The 23,052-nt window shown below is 45.1% G+C and overlaps 1 protein-coding gene across 2 annotated transcripts in view; it reads left to right on the plus strand.

Annotated features, from left to right (window-relative positions):
• The window catches only part of LOC105023119 (thyrotropin-releasing hormone-degrading ectoenzyme), a 162,485-nt gene that overhangs the window by 54,640 nt on the left and 84,793 nt on the right, over window positions 1-23,052 (plus strand). The window contains exons 4-5 of one of the 2 annotated variants that reach the window (XM_034287934.1): window positions 20,358-20,512; window positions 20,853-20,915. In XM_034287934.1, coding sequence (XP_034143825.1) covers window positions 20,358-20,512; window positions 20,853-20,915 — 218 coding nt within the window. The remainder of the gene's footprint in view (window positions 1-20,357; window positions 20,513-20,852; window positions 20,916-23,052) is intronic. The other variant, XM_034287935.1, reaches the window with a different exon arrangement.

Below are 23,052 nucleotides of genomic sequence, written 5' to 3' on the forward strand. Positions count from 1 at the left end.
TGTGTGGTAATGAGGTCTGTTTCATCATGTGTGGTAGTGAGGTAAATGAATGGAGGAGGGAGGCAGATAAATGGTGGGAGCAAGATGAAGGAAGGAGGAAGACAGATGAAGGGAGGGAGATTGCGGGGATGTGCAGTGAGAGAGGCTGCCTCATCTATTCTGGGATGTTATCAGTGGTAATCACGCCGTGTGGAATACAGTACTTGAATCAAGGCACTTGGTGCTGTAGCGCTGCGACAGAGGATGAAATGGGGGGAAAGTGGAAGGCGTGACGCTGTTTATTAACGAACACGGGCCCCGCAAATCCCCTACCTCACCGTGGGTTTACGAGAACACCATTACCGGGTTTCAAATGCCATTGTAAAGCAGCTACCACAGACAGGGATGCCTGGAGGGCTTGTGGTCAGATGTAGCCTACCACATAGAGGACAGAGTGCTATGTGGAAACGGCTAGAGGATTTCTGTTCGAGGATTTTGGTTTGATGATTTTGGCCTCGAGAGGCCAAACGTACACAGATAGAGATACATTCTAAAATATACGTTCCCATTCACAGTAAGAGTTTAGATGTTTGTGTCTGCCTCTCGAGGCAAACCCTTTCCCCTAGAGAGTGCCAATATGCCTCTGCTCTGGTTAAAAGTAGTGTACTAGGTTTTATGTGGAATAGGGGGCTGTTAGGAGATCTTTGGATAGCAGTGTCTTTAATACAGAAGGCATTAGCATACATTTACCCTCATACTAACCCTTGTTTAATCACTAGATAGTGTTTTCCTTCCCGAAAACCTCTTCTACCCTTTAAGCTTAAATATTTCACAGCCAGCCCTTTTAATAAAGTGTTTGTCTGTGTAAGTCTAATTGTAAGTCTTTAATTTTGGTTCTGGGAAAGAACAACCTTCCCAGAGACACAAAGACCTACAGTACATTAGTATCCCAAGCTAACTCCTGTATCTTCGGCTTAGTGTTCCACCACCGCTGTGACATCGGTTCAAACTATGTTGGTCACATTTACCATCCTTACCTGCATGTCCTTGATTTTTACAATGTTGCTGTGATGCGAAACAGCTTGCTATGTAAGGCATGGTCATGGTCTGAGAAAAAAATAATTGAGTGGATCGATTTCAGCTAACCTTGATTACCTTCCCTTTTAAAAAAATATGTGACGCAGCCATTTAATGGATCAGTGGTAACCCATAAGCTTTTTTGCCTATAGAGGGTCCTGTATGTTGTTTATTTTGTCCCATTTTTCCACTGAGGGCAGCAACAAAATCCTACTTCAAGACATTTCATATGGTTTTGCAGACTTCTGTGATGATTCCTTGATTATTGTACAAACTGATGAGTCCTAGCTAACTGTATGTTAGCTTTGCTGCTTTCTGTAGCATTTGATGGCTATGTTCTCTTGTGCGAGGTGAGGGAGGAGTGGGCAGAAGCAAGTTGTCACATTTTGTGTCTTCCATCTGACAATATTCAAAATGGCTTTCCACTTCACATAGGCTGGAGAAGAGATGAATGACAATTCTTTGTCGTTTTAATCCCCCAACTCAACAGTAAACACAGTTCAGGCTTTTGCCATCCAATCTTTAGCAATTGCGTTTCATGGACAGACATTTCCGCTACCTCACCAAGACATCACTATAGCTAACTGGCCAGCTCGTCACCTTGTAAACATCGGTTCAGAAGTTCAAAACTACGAATTAATTTCAAAGACAACTCGTTTTTGCTAGCTACACTACAAGTGCCTCAGATCCTCATACCTGCTAGCTGTGGGAGATGGTATCTCACGTGCTTTGTGGGCGTATTTTACACAAAGTGGGCTTCTTCTCAGGGTGGAAGGCAACTAAAAGAGACCTGCTGTCTCAGAGACCCGACCCCTCCTCAGCCTTTCACAGTCACGTAGTTTAATCAACAGCATTGACCACGTGGAATCCTTAAAGAGGGCGTGTCAGGGTTAGGTTTAGGGTCAAACCTCCAATTGGGGTTAGTGTTAAAATTGGGGTTACTTTTGGGTCTTGTCATACATATTCACGGTTAGGGGATAGAGTAAATAGGAAGTACTTATTCTGGTTGTATGGATGTGTGTGTGTGAAGTATATGTATTTTCACTTCTAGCATCTCCAAGCACTCACCATAAAAAGGCTATTGATTGAAGGGCCCCTTATATATCAGCTCGCCAGCTCTCAGTGCTTTCTAAAAGTTTACAAGCATTTAGAAGCATTCTGTCAAAGCGTCACTTTAACAGGGCCACTCTCTTGTTGTACAGCTTGAGTAGGATGCTGCCAGGTTCGGAAGGTCAGTGGGTTCAGCCATCCAGGTGCCCAAGTCAAGAGGTGTTAAAGTGACCTGTGATTTTCACGGTGGCTCAATGGCCCCTCAGGGCCGAAGTATTCTCCTAAGAAGAGAGCGATGGTGAGACAGAGATGGGGAGAGCGATGGCTACAAAGAAGCAAGGAAAGGGAGACATGGTGAGACAAAAAGAGATAGAATGAGACGGGGAACAGCGTGTCAAGCAAGGCAGAGGGATGTAAAGAATTAGAAAGATGAATAGAGGGAGAGAGAAATAAAAAGGGACCGCAAGATAGAGAGACAGAGAGGGAAAGATTATGTGACAAAGAGAAAGATGTCTGAAAATGTTCCTCTATCAGTGGTGTGACATCACATTTCTCTACTCAGTTGTCTTGGGTCTCAATTACATGATGAAGAGGCACACAGGATAGAAAACAACACTTGTAAGCTAGTTTTCCATTCAGTTGCCAATCTATTTAAATGCAACCACTCTCGCTAATCATGCGGATATGCTAACCAGCCTATGCTGTGAAATTCTTATAGATGAGAAGAGTATTTGTAGTCTTCGAATGACAGACAAGCATTGATCGTCGTGTCATCTGACTAACAGGCTCAATTTGTGCAGCAAAGGAGCATCGAGCTCACTGTCTCATGGAGTCCATCATCATTACTTATTTTATATCTGGTCTATAACCGCCTCCCTGTTCTGAATCATAGTGGCGTTACCGCACAGCGCCACAGACTAGTTCAAGGCCACAAGTTCATCTCCAGTTGTTTTTGTTTCCCTCGTACAAGATGCTATCAGACGTTTAAGGCCCATGCCACCGAAGCCAAGCACCCTGGACATGGCTAGCTCCAAAGACAACAGACCTTCCCTGTAGTGAAACATGGAGGAGGTTCTGGGATGTTTTGGGGTTGCTTTTTTGTCTCTGTCATTGGGTGCCTTGAACGTGCAGTTGAACTGGAGAAGTTCTGCCAGTACCGAGTTGCAGCATGCTCATGGAAGCTACTGGAAGAGCACGACTGGAGTTATTCTGGACACAGTCTGTGCCACCGAATATTCGCTCTGGGCTTTTGTCAGTGGCATTTCTGTTTTAGTCGCTGATTTAAAATGATGTAACAGTTTCTGATTCAAGATCAGTGGTTCTCTGATATTAACAGTGAGAACTCCCCACATCATTGTTAGCTAATTGCTCCTTCCTCTGTTGTTTAGCTTGGCAGCAAGTTGGCACTGGTCGGAAAGCTGGGGTGTTGCGCGGGTCAGGCTCATTGCACTGACTGCAGTCTGAACGAATACTGCCTGACCTTTTCAAGACCACCCTCACAGAACTTCCCTTCAAAGCGTCAGTTATCTCGCTGTTGCTTTCCCTCTCTCTCTCCTTCCTTCACTGTCTGTCTGCCTCTCCCTCTTGCTCTCATTTTATCCCTCTCCCTCCATTTGACTCTCTGTCCTCACCTTCTTTCCTGTCCCTCCCTCCCTCCCTCTTTCTCTCGCCATCTCTTACTTCCTTCACCCACCCACCCTCTCACTCTCCATTTCTCATCACGCCTCACTCTTCTTCTTTTCTTTTTCTGTAACTGTTTGTTTGTGACTCAGTATAACAGCATTTGTTCTTACCACAGGATGTGGAACGGGTTTTAACTGTTCCTTCCCGAGATCAGTTCACCTTACAAAAATACAGTTTGTGACCACATGTCACAGGTGTCTATGAATAACGCTTTTTTTACTAGACCGGAAAAGCTTTTACTGTTTACTGTCTTGTAAAGAAGGTGTATTCAGACAGTATACTGGACCAAATCAATAGGAGAAGACTGGAGCTTAGTTTATAGCAGTCTAGAGCGCAACATTAAAAGTAAGTTCAAATACCTCCAGTCTAATATAAGATTGTCAGCCCAGGAGGATAGATATGGTCTTTTCAACATCATTTTGTGTATACTCCTTCACCATCCATAACATCCTGGCCTCTGGAGTATTCTCTTTCACATTAAGTCAATAGAGACAAGAAACAAATTATTTTTTTTATTGATATCTATTTTCTTCTGTTTCTTCATGAGGGTATATAGTAGCTCTCCAGAAAAAAAGAACCATTGTGAACTCAAACACACCTCTGCTTTCCTATAGCAAAGGATGAGCGGAAGCTGACATCACACTGTTGGGAGACAGACAGGCGACAGTGGCATTTCTGTGTTAAATGTCTCACACAGAGTTATAATGGAATGGAATGTGTCCTCAGCCAATCAGGGACCTGTAAAGCAGAGGTCAACGATCCAGTTAGGAACAGGCCTAATACATTCTGTGTGGGGTCCTCTCTGGAATCGAACACAGTTCCTTGGCTGTCCCTTTAGGATATCTCTTCAAGTTCTAATTGTGCCTACCAGAGAACAAGCTGTATTCATTTCTTGGTGCGGGATGTGGTTCCAGGGAGAACCCTTTTCCAGGTAACATCTGGAACACCTTTCGGAGATAGGTAGCCCTCAGAGAAAGCAACTCAGACCGCGTAATATTGACATTGCCCATCCTCCCCCATTCCTCCAGATGTATCAGCCAATGCCAACGCTAACGCCGGCGATACGCTAGCATGTTTTTGAGGTAATGCAGGCGACCTATGTTGGCAGCAATGGAGTGTGGAGACGCTGGACCAACGAGGTGTGTCAATGAGCACCGTTGGAATCCAATCAACTCACTGTCAGCGTGGATGATATGAGCTTGACTTGGTATAATAAACGTTTCGCTCCTCAACTGCAAGCGGGGTCATGGGAATATTTTTGGTCTAGGGAGCGGATTAGTGTGTTCGTCCCATTGGCTTAGCAAGCGTTTTTGCTACCGTGCTTATTGAATATTAATGTGGGTGTTTTCAGCATTAAAACATTAACATAAATAGCCATGTTCTCCCATGTGGAAAGTTGCCATGTTTTCCAAAATGTTCTGGAATGACAGACTGAACAAACGATCGATATCTGCAATCTGATTGCACCCAAATCCAACAATTTTGCAGAAATGTTTGGTGTCACTGCAGAAACCTCATCCCAGTAGTATTAACAAAAAATTTTAAATGCTGTTTTACCATCAGCATAACAGGAATAATAAAAGACGCCTGAGGGTGATCTATCTTCGTTGATTTTGTTTGATCTTTTTGGCACATTGAGGCCAGCTGTTGTTGGTTCAGGACCCCGTGTTTATTGTTTTCGAGCCTTTTAACAAGCATGATTCAAATACATGTTCTTTTAAGGCACTTATTCTTAATGTATTCAGAAATATTTTACTCAAATATTAAAAGCGTCCAGAAAAGAAAGTGTCCAGTTTTGTACAGGTAGTTTTTGTGGTTGTTTGTTTCAGCCAGACGGCCTATATGATTAATGTTTGGGGCGGTTTTTCATCACTTCTGGAGTTTCTTACACTCTGTGACATGAAAGTGCATGCAGAGAGCTTCATGCAGTAAAAGAATTGCCGTGAGAAATGGTTTATGTAAGGGCCAAATGCTTCAAAAGTCAAAAGGACCAGGCTATTATTTTAGCTTGAAAGCTTTCCTTCGCCAGCTTCGAACTTAAAAGGACTTTCTTCTTCTAGGATTCAATTCTCAGAAACCTCAGTGAGTCCATTTAATGGAATATTTTTCTGTGTATTTCCATTTCAGTGAAGAATGATATACCTGTATTAGCTTTCGCATTGTAGCCTGCCTGACCTCACAGCTCTCCCTGTGAGTCAGGAAGGTTCTGGCAGCCAGGCTAGGTTTTACGTGCAGTACATATATCTTTGTGTAGGCTTTGCGTTGGCAATTTTATCATACATTACCACTGGAAGTCTACTGGTACTGTGTTTTGAGGGTACACTTTGAGTAAGACCGTGTTAGGGACACTTCCGTCAGTAGTTCAACACAGTTTTGAAATACTGCCTTTTGCTAAAATCTTGAGGAGTGCGTTACGAAAATACGCCCAGATTTATGTCACTTGTGAGTCTGTTTTAAAAGCAAATCGAACTATCAGCATGGATTCTGGTAGTTAACTATCTTTGACTGGATTCTGGATTCAGTCATGTGAACGATATGCCGTATGACGTCAGACCCTTTGTTTGAGTTAAGTTAACAACTTAAGCGTTGTTTTGTTTGACATGCTATGAGCCACCCTACTGTGTTAAGGGTGGTTTTTGTCATAACTCCTGTGTGTTCTGTAATTCTACCTGATACCCCTCTGCCTATCTTGGAGGAATCGCTCAATGCATTCTAATGGCTCCCTTAGGATTGAGCTGCACTGAAAAGTAAATGAATCCCTATCTATTCTGTTTAGCAGTTTAGATTACTCTATCAGACCTTTAATAAACCACGGGGATTCTGTGTAGAGCTGTTTGTTTCACACTGAGCAATTTACAGTATCCCACTCTACAGATGCTGTAACTTAATTTGACCCAGTCTGCTACAGCAGGAAATAAACCTGCATCTAAAGGAGGTCTAAATGGTTATTTACATAATGAGTATTTCTGTTAGTGTTATTTCTACATTTGAGCATGTATAGTCTGAACGTTTAAAGCAGAAATTGCAAGCTTTAGTGTGGGGAATACACTAAATTTGCTTTTCCTGCGCTGGGCAAGAAACTTCCTGTTCAAAGTAGGTTACAGTATCTACAGTCTCAAGCGTGCATTCACTCTAACTTCAAGGACAGGTAGAAGAGCCGTGGAGCAATGCTTCAGTCCTCTTTGAATTATTATCTGCTAGCGAGAGGACTTCATGGATGGCTTGACTTTCATTGGAGAGAATTGTTTCCCGATAGGAATGAGCAAACAACGACATGAGATATGACCTTACCTCATGACATGAGGTAATATTTACCTGTAAAAGCACATTTTTGTTATCCGTATTCTACATTCTCCTCCTCTCAGATTTACAAATGCCCCCCAAAATCGTTTGTGACATTTTCAGAGACTCGTACTCGCGTACAATCACATTACATTTGTGTCTGTCTCGGTTGAATATATCATCTGTGGGACAATGGGATTAAATAATGCAAATACCAACAGCGCAGCCTTGGTATGTTCTTCTCCCAGCTCCTGATAAAAGTCGAATGAGAAATTGGGAGTGTTTCATAGTTTTGTGTATCGTGGGCTGCTGATGTGATTGGTATGTCAAGCTGTGTAACGCGTTCTACTGTCCCCAGTGAACAAAGCCACGATGTAGAGCGTTTGACCGGAGTTCATCTGGGACCCGGTCATGAGTGGTGCACTAGGATGGCAATAGGGTGCAATTTAGAACACGGGACATTGCTGTCTAATGAATTATGTGTACCCATCGAGGAGAGGGGAAGGACGACTTAATGGATTTAACTAGGACTGGGGGACCTCAGGGACCTCAAGATGTGGTAGCGTCGTGTTTTTATGTAAAATTATTATTTTTTGGTTCTTTAAATTAGTGGTGGTGGGGGGGTTTCAACAATGAAAAAAACCCATAATACAAACGAAAGAAAAACAAACAGTGAATGGGAAAGACCACCCATATTCTTTCCTCCAGGCAGACATGACAACACCCCACCTCTTTTCCTCCAATGTACGACCACCCCGCTTTGCTGAGCCACGGTTTTGTTGATGGGACATTGCCTCAAACTCTGCTGAGTCAAAATCAGCAAAGTTTTTGGGGAAGACCCTATGTAGCCTGGATTAGGACTAGTGCAATCTGGATTAGGACTAGTGCAATCTGGATTATGACTAGTGCAATCTGGATTAGGACTAGTGCAATCTGGATTAGGACTAGTGCAATCTGTGAATAATCTTTAATTTAATTATAATGCCTGGTGTTAATTGAACAAATGTACCACGAGTGGGCTACGGAGATTTCAGTGCCGGGCTCCTTCAGTGCCGGGCTCCTTCAGTGCCTGTCGAGGGCGGGAATGATGGTGTTTCGAAGAACTGTTTGAATTAATAATAAAATAATAATTAATAAAATAAAGATTATATGGGTGGAAAGTCGTGGATATAGTTGGCCAGTGTTGAATATTGCAACGTTATTGAATAAAATACAGGGATATATTGTAAAGAAATAAATATATATATATATATATATATATATATATATACATGCATCATTTGCCCTCTCACCGCATGATATGACCAGATATGTCTGTCAGTTTTTATGCCTGACTCACTAATTACATCCTGTTGGGCCCTGGCCTCCCTGCTTTCTTGGCTGGGGCTGAGATTTGTGGACGGGCTAAGCAAACCTAGACCGTTCCTGAAGAATAAGATATTACAACCACACACGGTCGCATATCCCACCTCGGCACACAGAGTTTTTCTGGAGCTACTGATTACTGTCCTCCCGAGACGTGGGAAGCGTTTGCCTTTTCAGAGAACAGGCGAGCGGAGCCTTGTGTGGCGGCATCGGGGGGTAAAGGGACATGAATACGTTGGCCGTGTCCCAAATGGCAGCCTATACTATACGGTGTACTACTTTTGACCGGGGCCCATCAGCAGGGCCACTGTTTAGGGAACAGGACTCCATTTGGGAGGCAGTCATTGTTATCATTCCCATTTCTGAAAAGGCCATTCTGCTCTGTCCTGAAGGCGCTGTACGGATGGGTCCTGTCACCATGCCTGGTCCCTTGTGGGGAGTAAAAAGGCGGTGTAGTGTTGAATACATGGTGAGACACACGCACTGGCTGCCTCGTCATGAGGGGAAAAGATGCTGGGACTCTCTCCTGCTGCCAGTCCACACTCTTGTTTAGGTTTTTAATAGCTGAGGGGGGTTAGGGATAAGGACTACATAGCCCTGATCATAGATGGAGAGAGAGAGAAACACGGAGAGACACTGGGAGAGAGATACAAGTTGAGGAATACAGGGAGAGTGAGAAACAGTGGGAGACAGACAGGGAGAGAAATACAAGGTGAGGGAGACAGGGAGAGAGACAGGAAGAGAGATACAAGTTGAGGAAGACAGGGAGAGTGAGAGACAGTGGGAGAAAGACAGGGAGAGAAATACAAGGTGAGGGAGACAGGGAGAGAGAAAGACAGGGGTAATTCTGAGGTAGAAAGAGAAAAATCTAAAGATTGAGTGACGTTGGGCAAACAGAGAGAAAGTGAGAGGAGAGAGGGAGGGATAGGATGGAGAGGGAGATGGAGGGAGAGAGAGAGATAGATAGAGAAAAGGAGGGGGGGTAGAGGGCATGACAACCAATCAGACCAATAACTGGCAGTTAGCACATGCCTTTTAGCTGACACTTGTATCAGTGAACACGATTGGTCCTTTGTGCACACGGTTTTACATCTGAAATGCCCCCTGTGTCCAGCCCTGTCTCTTACCATCTGCATCCCATTTGCACGCAAATGCACACTACCTACGCATAAATACGTGAACGCGTAAGTCGCCGCTGCTGGCGTGGCCCTGGAGGGGGCGCTGTTGGCGTGTCCCTGAGCAATGCTGCTGGCGTGGCCCTGAGCGATGCTGCTGGCGTGGAGCTGGAGGGGGCGCTGCTGGCGTGGACCTGGAGGGGGCGCTGTTGGCGTGGACCTGGAGGGGGCTCTGTTGGCGTGGACCTGGAGGGGGCGCTGCTGGCGTGTCCCTGAGCGATGCTGCTGGCGTGGCCCTGGAGGGGGCGCTGCTGCTCAGGTCTGCGCCAGTAGTGTCTCCGCCCCACCCAGGACGTTGCACATTACAAATCTCACACTGAACAACATTTCTCTACAACAGAGTCTCAGTATGAAACCAAATAAGTAATTATTACAGTTATAGGCAAGAAAGATATGTATTGTCTTCTTAATGTCACATCTGTAAAACATGTAAAATATGAAAGCATAAAGTATAAATTGTGCAAATCTTCCCCCCACCCCAACCAAAACAAATTCACCCTCTTGTTTACATAACATGTTGTGTTTGAAAAATAGAACTTAAGTATTAAGGTTAATATAGCAGTGTACATCTACTGTGTTCTAAATCATTCATCCTCACTAGGATAGGTTTCAAGAATGACAAAGAAAATAATGTGCTTTTATAAGAAATGTGAATAAATTATAATAAATAAATGCATTAAATAACATCATAGGCCTATATAATCAGAATAACTACGAAAATGTCCGGCCAATGGAATTACATGTATGGACTTGGGCGTTGGATAACCGACACATTACCCACATGTCACTGCGTCACAGTACGACATTACTCTACGAGATCACGTGGCTGTGTCTCACATACGGCCAACAGCCTGCACTCAGAGACGCAGTCATAGGCAGAGGCGCATGCCTGACCTCACTGGAAAGGGGGGGGGGGGGGGGACTCAGGTGTGTAGCTGCAGAGAGGAGGAAGAGCGGGAGGCAGCGGAGAAGGAGTGAAAGGGAGGTCTCTATTGAGTGAGATTGTTATGTCTGTGGACTGTTGGAGCCAACCCGAGGCACATTCATGGGGAGGCTGAACAGAGCTTGGAGCTTAAAGCGGAGGAAAAAGTTTGGCCTGTAGCTTCTAATCTGTGGAGTCTCCCTGTGCTATCTTATTATTCTGCAACTCTCACTTCCTTAGCCCCCGCTCTGCCTTGCCTCTGTTCCTGTGTCTCTTCCTCTCTATCTCTCTGTCTCTCTATCTTTCTGTCTCCCCATGATCTGGCTCATTTTTCCTCAACTGTCTCTGTCTCTGTCTCTTTATGCTGTGTCATCTCCCTGGTTCAGAAATCTCCTAGACAGCCCAGTCCAGGTTTACAGCTGGAGCTTGGAGGATCAGGTCCTGTCTTTTATCACAGTTCTCTTCATTGACAGCAACTTTAGTGTGTGGAAGAGCTTGACATCATTGCCCTCTCTCACTCTCTGTCCTACACCGTCTCGAATGCTGTGTGATTCTCTCTTTGTTTTGAAACAGCATCGAGTTGAAGTAAACTAAGATATCCTTCAGCTGAATCCTATAGGGACAGAATGGTCTACCCTGTGTCCATACTCAACTGTCTAAAGCAAACATTTTCCCAGACTCTGTCTGGGTACAGACAGTGCTTTTAAAAGGAGCATTTGTTGGTTTGTTACAAAACACCTGAAACTCCAAAGTAGCTAATAGTCTCAATCAATCAATCAATCAATCAAAATGTATTTATAAAGCGCTTTTTACAACAGCAGTTGTCACAAAGTGCTTTACAGAGACACCCGGCCTTAAACCCCAAGGAGCAAACAACAGTAGTGTTGAATTTCAGTGGCTAGGAAAAACTCCCTAAGAAGGTCGAATTTTAGGAAGAAACCTAGAGAGGACCCAGGCTCAGAGGGGTGACCAGATGTGGGGTAATTGTCAAATTCAGTTAATCTAGAAAGGTAGTTCCAGAAATAACAGTTGTTTTTACGTTGAAACTGGAGAAGGATGTGGAAGAATGGAGGAGTGGAGTGTCACATCCTGGCTATGCCCCTAGCCATCTCTGCACTGGGCTGGGGTCATAGTCAGGACAGGACGGAAGGTGGTACCTCTAGCCACCTACAATCCTTCTGGTCTCCCCAGTTGGAGGCAGGTGTAGATCGTTGCCTCCAATTGGGGACCCTATTTATGGGAGGGGAAGAGGGATGGATGGATGGAGGGAGGGGAAGAGGGATGGGGGAGGGAGGGATGGGGGAGGGAGGGGTAGAGGGATGGATGGATGGAGGGAGGGGAAGAGGGATGGGGGAGGGAGGGAGGGGAAGAGGGGAAGAGGGATGGATGGAGGGAGGGAAAGAGGGATGGGGGAGGGAGGGAGGGGTAGAGGGATGGATGGATGGAGGGAGGGGAAGAGGGATGGGGGAGGGAGGGAGGGAGGGAGGGGAAGAGGGATGGGGGAGGGAGGGGAAGAGGGGAAGAGGGATGGATGGATGGGAAGAGGGATGGGGGAGGGAGGGGTAGAGGGATGGGGGAGGGAGGGAGGGGAAGAGGGATGGATGGAGGGAGGGAGGGGTAGAGGGATGGATGGATGGAGGGAGGGGAAGAGGGATGGGGGAGGGAGGGAGGGGAAGAGGGATGGGGGAGGGAGGGGAAGAGGGGAAGAGGGATGGATGGAGGGAGGGAAAGAGGGATGGGGGAGGGAGGGAGGGGTAGAGGGATGGGGGAGGGAGGGAGGGAGGGGAAGAGGGATGGATGGAGGGAGGGAAAGAGGGATGGGGGAGGGAGGGGTAGAGGGATGGGGGAGGGAGGGGTAGAGGGATGGGGGAGGGAGGGGTAGAGGGATGGATGGATGGTAGAGATACACCCTGAGTCAGAGGCCTTGGTGGATTATAGGGGTGTTATTTTTTGTTTATTAGTTGTCACCTGTCTTTTTAATCTATTTAATCTGTGAAGCATCTGGGAGACAGATGTGTTCCGGTTCACAGGGTCTATACGCTTCTAGATACCCTTCAGAAGGGCCTTTTGTACCGCGGAGGACTCCCAAATAGAACACTACTCCCCTAAATGGTTACTTCAGACTGTCACTCCTGTGGGAGCGAACTGAGCCAATAGAGACCCTGCTCTTCGTTGTGTTGTGTTCTGGGCCCATATGGTGTCAGGTTTAAAGTAGAACATTGTGCTGGCCATGGGGCGCCATTTACCACACTGACCTGGTTTTACTGTGCTGTTTCTCCGCCTACGGGGGGGTGGGGTGGGGGGGGGGGTTAGAGAGATGGGGGATCTGTACGGAGAGGGAGAGATGATGGGATGCGAGAAGGATGGAGGGATAGCGGAGGAGAAGAGGGATGGATGGAGGAGGAGAAGAGGGTTGATTGGCGCATCCTTACGCACCTGCTCAGGAGCCAGGGTCGTGTTTGAGCCAAACTCCCCCCGGAGACGTCGCCAAGCTGCCGTTCCAGCTCCTGTCTGGCCTAGCTTTGGCTTCTGCTGTCTAGGTCTGTGCTAACCGGGCTAGACTTCGTCACCTGCTTCTGCTTCCTCGGCCTGTGCTAAATGGGCTAGCCTCCGACAGGTGTTTTAGATCCAGACTTTGTTCATCAAACTGCGTTCCCCTTTGTTAATGGGATGCGTCGGCACACCACAGACTACCGCTGTCCGACCACACACATGAAGTCATGGTTTCGGCCGGGGCGCGGCCTCTCGGCTCAGTCGCTGTTATGGCTTCAGGCCCTATTCCAGACCACAGAGGCAGATGTTACGAAAAGCCCAGTTCCAGGAACGGCCTCAACCTACTCCAGGAACGGCCTCAACCACCCTCCAGGGTCAGAGCTAATGTCATTTGTCAGTTTACTGCCACCGGTACCCCTCCCGGTCACAGTGGAATTACAGACCGTAACCTGGATCGACTAGGGTCAGTTTATTAGCTCCGTTATTAATGGGTAATGTGGCCAGAGTCCGACCCCCTAGACATGTGATGGAAGGCTGACGGAGGCAGTGACTGATCCTGCTGAGCGCTGGACATTCAGGCGTCCTTCCCCGTGACCCTCCGTGGTGAAGCCCAACCGAGCCGTCGTCACAGTCTTCATCAGTTTGGAATCAATTCTATAGCCTGGAAATCTTTGCCAAATTAGTACAATCTACGTTTTTCTTTTCTGACAAGGACGACGGACCGGCCCGGAGGGTTTCCAGAAACTCTTCGGGTCGGTGGGCCAACCGGAATGTTCGATACCGGCAGGTCCAAATCCCCTGTGTCGGACACAGTGTCAGGCAGAATGGAACCGCTCAGCCACAGAGGTAGATATTTTCCGCCCTGTGTAACAGGAGATGTCTGAAGACAGTCTTGTCATTGACCCCACCTTGTCATGCCTTGTTTTGTGTTACCTCATGTGAGACTGCGGTGTTGGAGCGTATCTTTTTATCGACCCTTTTATTTTTATTTTCGTACTGCCCTCAGATTAGTTTAGGTTTTGTGAGACTTGACAGGCTTTGGAGTAATTGCCAAGGTGGGTGCATTAATATGCAATAATATAGATTTGTTAGTTATTATAGGGGGTTCAATTTTGATATAATATTCTGCGTGACGTGACCCAATTCACGGGTGTGATATTCCTCTTGGGACACATCTGTCTTCCACAGAACTGACATTGTTACGGAAAAGGGTTAAAGTAATTGTTCTGCACCCAATGGGAAGTACACACCCAACCAGCACACAGGCTTCCTAACAAGAAAAAAACGTTGCTATTAATATTGATTCAGGAGCAGGATCTGGTTCATTGATATAGTCTGCTTTCCTCTCTCTCTTTGCACATCACCTATCGCTCTCCCCCACTCTCTCTCTCTCTCCACCACTCTCTCACTCTGTCCCCACGCTCGGTCCCTCTCTCCCTGTTTTCCGTCTCCTTTTTGCCCCTCACCTTTCTCTTCCCCATTCTCTCTCTCTCTCCCACACTCTCTCTCTTTCGCTGCTCTTCTCCTCTCTCTCTGTGCCACCCTTTTACAGTTCAGTTCAATTCCATGGGCTTTACTGGCATGAAAGTTACAATTTTGAACAATGTTGCCAAAGCATTCTACAATGTAATAAGAAAAAGATTTGTACAATTATTATTAAAATCATCAAAATAAAAAACATTTAAGAATTAAGTTGTGTGTGTGTGGTTGTGTATCTAAGTGTATGTTGTATGAGTATGATTATTTGTATTTGTGTGTTTTGTGTGTGTGGCATTACTTTTCTTCAGAGTATGACAAATGTGCAAAAATATGGCTGAAATATTTGCTCTAGGTCCTTCTCCCATTCTTCTAATTTAGTTTTGTTGTCCAATTCTTTGGTATTAAATTTGTTATGAAATCACAGAATTTTTCAAAATGTTTTTTCTTGTGGAGGTTTATTTGTCACATTTCAGGAGAAACTGCAACTCTGTCTCTACCTCACCTGTTGTACAGAGACCACAGGTTCTATACTTTGCAAGGAGCTGTCTCTTCTTCACATTGACAGTAAGAAGATATTCAGCCAATTCATAATCTCTGTTCAGGGCCCGATAGCAACTATGTTTGTTTTGTGTTTCTTTGTTCCAATGTTCTAAATAGGAGCTTTTGGTTTGATTGGTGATTTGGTTTATCTCCGCTGATTTTTGGGAGACAGTGACGGTCTGAGAAGGATGTGGGTTGGGTGTGTTTCATTTGTAAGTCTCAGAGCCTGCTGACATGCAGTAGGGGGCTCTTTTCAGTGTTCAACTCTTGGTTCCTAAGAGCATTGAATTCAAGGGAGTTTTTCGGGACATAATTTGAGGTGAATGAAAAAATGTTGTGCTCTTTTTTGGGTGTCTATAATTAATGTGAATCGGCTTAATTCTGCACTGCATGCGTTTGTGGGTGTTTTTCTTTGGATATTAAGAATAAATCTCAATTGGGTTTTTGTCCCATTTTGTATAGCTATGGTGACAGTGGACCCCCCCATACCTCACTTTCACGTGATGACACTATCAAATATTTTAATTGGAATATTTATCTCGTTGCATAGAGAACTCTGCAAGCTCTTCCTTTTAGAGCATTCACTGCCATTCCAAAATTGCCTGATGCTGTAATTTGAAGGCCAGGGTAAGTGTAGTGCATTGTGTGTTTTATGATGGTGCTTCCTAATGTAAAGTGGTGTCTATTTTCCTGGCATTTTGACTTTTCTTTTACCTTTTCTCTCTCTCTCTCTCTCTCTCTCTCTCTCTCTCTCGCTCTTACTCTCTCTGCACCTCTCCTCTCTCCTCCATTCTCTCATTCGTTTTCTGCCCCTCTCTCTCTTATGCAATCCTCTACAGAATACTATACTCTCTCTTCCCCTCTTCTCTCTCTTCACCCATCACCTAGCGCTCTTCTCCCCCCGCCTCTCTCTCTCTCTCCCCCATTCTCTCTCTGCCCCTCCCATTTCCTGCCTCTTTCTCTGATATTCAGTACAATACAATTTAAAGGACTTTATTGGCATGGAAATCTTTCCTTTACATAGCCAAATAAAGCATGTACAATGGGGAGAACAAGTATTTGATACACTGCCGATTTTGCAGGAGGGCTTCTTAAAGAAAAGATTTCTCTCTGTGAGAGCCGGAATTCTTATTGGTTAGTAGGTGATCAAATACTTATGTATTGCAATAAAATGCTAATTAATTACTTAAAAATCATACAATGTGATTTTCTAGATCTTTGTTTTAGATTCCGTCACTCACAGTTGAATAGTACCTATGATAAAAATTACAGACTTGTACATGCTTTGTAAGTGGGAAAACCTGCAAAATCGGCAGTGTATCAAATACTTGTTCTCCCCACTGAATGGCAAGAGAAAAGATCTATATATTGGGTGTGTTTACAATGATGTTTGTGTCATGGCAACTGGTCAAGTAATAAGTTGTTCTGCTTTTTATTAATGATGATTTGTTTTGTTTTGAATAATTTTTGTGGGTATGTGTAATCAGTGGCAAGTATCTGTGTCTCTAGGTCATACATTTGGCAGGTGGTTTAGATAATTTGTTGGGCGTTCAAATAGCCTGTCTACTCTCCAATATCTCGACAGCAAGACCACGTTCACTGAGTTTTGTTGCAGACGCAGCCCTGGACACAAAGGCAAGCACAAAGCCCAAAGGCATTTGTTAAACAACTCAAAGAGCAAAAAAACACAACTCCTACGTTCAAAGGGATCCTCTTTCCCATTTCATAGCTGCAGCACAGTAGGTCTGAATTAGAGGGGAGGGTGGGGGGTGTGGAGGGGTGGGGCTGGCCCTCCCAGCCGCCTCTGAAATGTTCCAGGACCCCATGTTCTCCTTTACCCCTGTAGGCAGCAAGCTCTCCCTTGGTGGAGGCGAGAGATGCTCACAGTATCTTCCTTCATCCGTCATCCATCTATCCCAAAGAGCTATAGGAGAAGGATCAGTTGATTTCTCTTCCCTATACACACACACACACACACACAGGTTTGTTTTCCATCTTTGTGGGTTGCTGACCTAACCCTGACCCAGTAATCAATGTTCAATTGACCCCTAACCCTAATCATACACTAAACCTAAGCCTTATGCTACTGCCTAAAGTTATCCTAGCCCTAATGCTTAACTCTAAATCTAACCACTAAATCCTAAACATGAAAGTAACCCCAATTCTAAGAGTGTTCCCAATTGTAAATGTTTACCTGAACCTAACCCCTGAGCCAGAAACACAATTTCCCCTTGTGGGGGACCGGCCGAAAAAACCTTGTGGTCTTGTGGTCCCCACAAGTAACGACAATGTGGGTCACACACTCACACAGACAACACACACAACACATGCACGCAACACAACAAAAAGACGGTAGGGCCTGCGCCCCAACCAAATGACAGAAGGAGGGGAATCAGTACACCTCTCCCCCAAACCATAGTCTAAAAATACATTGTGTGTGGTTGTGTGTGTGCAGTTGTGTGTGTGCAGTTGTGTGTGTGTGTGGTCGTGTGTGCCTGCACCGGCTTGTGTTAGTATGTTTTTAATAATTGGTGTGTTGTAACTTCGGAGGCTTTCTCCCTGTTTGAAAAGGCAAGCTGTTTCTTTATTTGATCTTTCTTCCATTTCTTTTCCCCGCTCTCAAGGCTGCTCTCTAGTTTCCTTCCTCTGCTGACTCTCCTCTCCTCTTATCCTCTCTGCTCCCCCTCTCCTCCCCTCCTCCCCTCCTCTATCCTCCCCTCTCCCTCTGCACCTTTGTCATTCCCCTCCCTGCATCTCACACTACTGAGGCCTTTTCCACACACACACACACACACACACACAGACTAAATATTGTGCATGACTGTGTGTAGGAGTGATGGGTGTTTGATCTAAAACGCAAAAAAGGGACAAGATGAGAACACGCTCCTCCACGTGGCTGGAACATGTGTCCGTGAAGACAGCGTCTTCCTAGCAGTGTACTAATGGATTACAGTCTAAAAGTGGACGCCATCCCATTTTATCGGCTAATCAAATTTCCTTCTGTGCAGAGTATTGACAAACACATTGTCCATGTCAGATAGAAGCAACTCATAATATTCTTCTAATTAAATGGGTGAGATCCCGTCACCCGGTACGGACCGAACATGTCGCCTCCCAGAGGGACTCTGTGTGCCCTGGTTCAGCTGCTTCATTGGCCAACCAGTCAGGGCCCATACGAAATTATAATGGCCCCGTATCCATCAATTCCTCCAGTCATAAATCACACTTACAATGGTCAATTAGGGCCTGCCTGTTCCATTTGGATTTCCTCTCTGCAATTCCAGAATGCTAATTTAATTGAACTGCTTAGCTTCTCATCATTTTATAACACGTTTTTTTGTTGTTGTTTTATGCCTCCGTCTTGTTGTGATTTTAAAACCACAGTGTCAGATCGCCCATAAGGCTGTAATGACGTATTTTTTTCGGCCCGAGTCCCGGTGCCATGAGAACAGTCGTTATGAGAACAGTCGTTATGAGAACAGTCGTTATGAGAACAGCCGTCATGAGAACAGCCGTCATGAGAACAGTTGTTATGGTGCTTTAATCTGTTTAACCAAGAAACTGCCTCTGCTGCTTATCCCCTCGTTCCCTCTCAGTCGTTCTTTCTCTTCCCTCCTGTGTCCATCTCTCATTTCTCTCCCTCCTATTCCCTTCCAATCCACTCCTCTTCTGTCTTTATTCCCTCTCTGCGTCTCTCTCATTCTCTCTGTATCTTTGTCTCTCTCCTCTCTCCCGTAATCAGGTATGTCTTCTATCTCTTTCGACTCCTTCCTGATGTTTCTTAAACCAGGCCTCCCCTGTCACTGAGTCCTCCCGATACTCTGCATGCCACAGGCAGAGACCGGGAGAACTGGCATCCATGTCACACTTCTCTGTGTGACACGCCAAAAGATAGCCCCTCGCTTCCATGAATTATCAGCTGTTTACCTCAGAGGAATATACGACTGGCTGTACCCAACATTCTTGTTGATTTTCCCCCAAACACCCGGTAATCATATTACGGCACTGTGAATGCGACAGTACTTGCAGCCCCTTGATTTTTTTAAATGCACTGCATGTCGTCTTTGACTAAGATAAGCAGAGGATCTGTAACGGAAGGTTATGCCAGGGCTGGGATGAGATATGAGGCATTTACGGACCTCTTACTATTCCCCAAGAACATGAGTGTAATCTCAACCCTTCAGGGTTTTTTTAAAATGTTTTTTTATGTGAAAGTGTGTCTCTTACACCTGACTCCAATGGACTTGTGACACTGCCGTGCTCACAAATTAAAAATGGATGTTAAAACCCGTCATAAAGTAGCAGCTTTCTTCTCATTCTGAGAATATTGGCAGTTGAGAGCAATGGAGTTCAGCATAAATGCAGTTCAACCAAATGGCACCTGTCCCTGTTGTGAATGCCTCTGTCTCTCTGCAAACTGGAGCTGTTGTTTGGAAATGGGGAACACGGCGCCCTTTCACTGCCTGTTGCCTGCCGAGAAATAACAAATGGTTCTTTCATTACTCGTTACAAATAAAGTTTAGAGTTTTAAAGTCCCCTTTTTCTTTTTCTTTCTGTGGAAATATCTTCCATCACTGTCATGGAAAGCCACGGCTGTCACTGAAAACTCAATCTCTCTCTCCTGCTCTTAGTCAAGAGAACCCGGGAAGTGAGGAGAAAGTTTTATGTGCTTTCGCGGTGACAAGTCGTTTATATAAAAAAAAAAAAATGCACGTTACACATCTCAGATATAGAGAAAGAAATGCCTTACCTACGTAGTTCACAGCTTTGAAGAGACAGGAGGAAGTTGCTTGAAGCATGAACAATGTTTGCCTCGAATTATACTTCTTGCATGTAGGCCTCTTGTAGGCTGTCTGTGTACTCACCCTCTGTAACCTTTGACCCGAGAGTGTGTGTGTGTGTTTGTCGCTCTGTGTGCTTGTCTTTGTGGGTCTGAGATACAAAGGCCTCACCGCATTCTGCTAATCCAGGGGTTCTTGTTTTTCCCTTGCCTGTTCTGTGTGCTACTCTTCTCACCAGTCTCTGTTGTTATTATGGCCGGCAAATACTTTTATCCAAAGCAATTTACGGTCATGCATACAGTTCATGTGTGAATGACCCCAATGGGAATTGAACCTGTGAACCTTCCGCTATGCTCCATCAGTTGAGCCACACGGGTCACAGGGCTGCGTTCAGTACGACCGATAAAAACAGTGTTCCACGCTCAATTAAACAGACATGTCGCTGTTCTGAACATTTAATCGAGCCCGGGCGCACCCGTGACATGTTCTTCTCTTCTCCCTTGACCTCTGACCTCTGCATGTTTCTCGTAGACCTCCTGGCCGTTCCCAAGCACCCCTATGCCGCCATGGAGAACTGGGGCCTGAGTGTTTTCGTGGAGCAGAAGATCCTTCTGGACCCAGAGGTTTCCTCCTTCTCATATCAGATGGAGCTGACCATGGTGGTGGTGCATGAGATCTGCCATCAGGTAAGCTACAGCGCGCTGCACAATGCTATGCTTTTAGCATGAGTCGGGTTACGCTTCACTAGCGTACGCTACGCTACACAAACCCTCGCTTGGCAATTCTACATTATGCTATGCTAATAATAAAATAGTAAATAAAATGTATGTACTTAACTGTTGGTATTGTCGATTCTGTCTCACTCACATTGTCACAAAGACACACGTGCACACACACAAACACACACTCACACTCAAAGTCGTCTGCCTCATTTGTTTGTCTGAGATAATGAAGCCGTCGGAGAGTAGAAGCTATGCCACACACACACACACACACTAACCAAGTGGTCTGCTGCCATGTCCACAGGTTAAACCTCGATGGAGATCAAAGGCAACCACCTGGTACCATCACCTGGTACCATCATTACTGGTAATGGAAAACTCAGGTCCGTGTTTCTGCATAGGACTTGTGTCATTAAAACGCTGGCGACCACGCATTATAACGATCCTTATTCCAATACAGGGTCATGACTAAATAAACCCCACAGTCATAGCAGTGTTTTTCTATCGGAGGGGTGGAGATACATACTGTTGACCTGCTACGGTTAAACATAACAAGGTCCTTGAACCTCTGTGGTTTAACCTTCCGTCTGATTGATGAGGTTTGGTTTACTGGGTCAGATCGTGGGCCCTTTAAAACCCGTTCCATTAAACTTTCATTTGACCCCTTTTCCCTGTTTACTTCTCTGTCTAGAACACTAAAACAGCCCGGTTTTCTTCAGCCACAGACTCAGCACTTTGTTATCAGAGGGTTTATAAGTCCAGAGGGCGAAGGTACAGCTGTCTTATCTTATCTCCAATCCCATCCCTCCTCAGTGATAAAGAATGATAAAGGTTTGGTTTACGATGTTTAAAATGATCTAGGTGAGAACAACTATGTGTGTTTCATTAACATTTAAGTATTTCAGGTGCACTTTGTCTTAGTACAATTACGTTTTCTTTTCAAATTTCTTAGAGCCTTTTATTTCACTTTATTAGGTAATTATTGTACAGGTATTTTATATACTGCAATGGGGGCAAAATGGTACTTCCCCTGCTCCCACGACGTTGGTGCAGGGCTCTAGAACACTCATAATGCCCTGCCGGGGCTCTAGAAAACTCATCATGCCCTGCCAGGGCTCTAGAACACTCATAATGCCCTGCCGGGGCTCTAGAAAACTCATCATGCCCTGCCGGGGCTCTAGAAAACTCATCATGCCCTGCCAGGGCTCTAGAACACTCGTCATGCCCTGATGAGGCTCTAGAACATTCAGCATGCCCTGCCAGGGGTCTAGAACACTCACCATGCCCAGCTGAAGCTTTAGAACACTCATCATTCCCTGCCAGGTGTCTAGAACACTCATCATGCCCTGCCGAGGATCTAGAACACTCATCATGCCCTGCCAGGGGTCTAGAACATTTACCATGCCCTGCCAGGGGTCTAGAACACTCACCATGTCCTGCCAGGGCTCAGGAAGAGCTTAAACATCATCATCATCCCAAACATGATACTTGTATTTTCATCATATCATAAGACTATCTGCAGCTGGTGGATTATTAATCTCTCCTCAATAATTCATCTTCCTAAAAGATTTAAAAATGCTTGTCAGGCTTAGGGGGTCTTGTAAGTGATGCTGATTTATTTGCAGGGAAATTGGAGTGAATCAAACGGGACTCTAACTCAACGTGGCAGCTTCTGAGATGTTGTTATGTAGGCTCATTGGTTAACAGAGTAATCAACCAGAAAAAGGATATATTAGCCTTCATGTTCATTTGAGATCATCAGCATGTATAACAACATTACTTACACCCTTCGCCTGTAGGGACGTCGTTTCCCTTTCTATCCTTTATTTACTCAAATTAGCTAAAATGCCAGCCGGTAGTTAAGCCAACCCTGGAGCTTTCATCACAACTTAGATATGAACTAGATTTAGCATTATTTTTAATTGCCATTGTATTTCAGGGTGTTTCATACAACTTTTATTTCTAATTGGATTTCATGGCTTGTGTTAAGGTCCTGCTTATTAAAATATAATGGTGTTATCATCAGAAATCGACTGTGTTATCCTGTGCCACATCTTATGTCAACGAGAACGCATGTTCGCCATCACCCCAAGATGAGTGCTTCTGACTACTAATGTAACACACACATTTGTTCCCGTGTTTCTCCGGGAAAAGCATTGTTTTCTTTGCAATCATTCCATTGGACTCATTAGCTGTCAGGCGTTCCAGCAGTCAGAGTGTCTGACCATTGACTGAAAGGTCGCTAGATTTAACACCTGGGGCAGGGAGGTGAATCTGTTGTTTAAGGTGAATCTATCGTTCAAGGTGAATCTGTTGTTTAAGGTGAATCTATCGTTCAATGTGAATCTGTTGTTTAAGGTGAATCTATCGTTCAAGGTGAATCTGTTGTTTAAGGTGAATCTATTGTTCAAGGTGAATCTATTGTTCAAGGTGAATCTGTTGTTCAAGGTGAATCTGTCGTTCAAGGTGAATCGTTCCTTCAAAGTGAAACCAAGGAGCTTAAC

The sequence above is a fragment of the Esox lucius genome, chromosome 18 (genome assembly GCF_011004845.1).
Source record: "Esox lucius isolate fEsoLuc1 chromosome 18, fEsoLuc1.pri, whole genome shotgun sequence".
NCBI classification, from domain to species: Eukaryota; Metazoa; Chordata; class Actinopteri; order Esociformes; family Esocidae; genus Esox; species Esox lucius.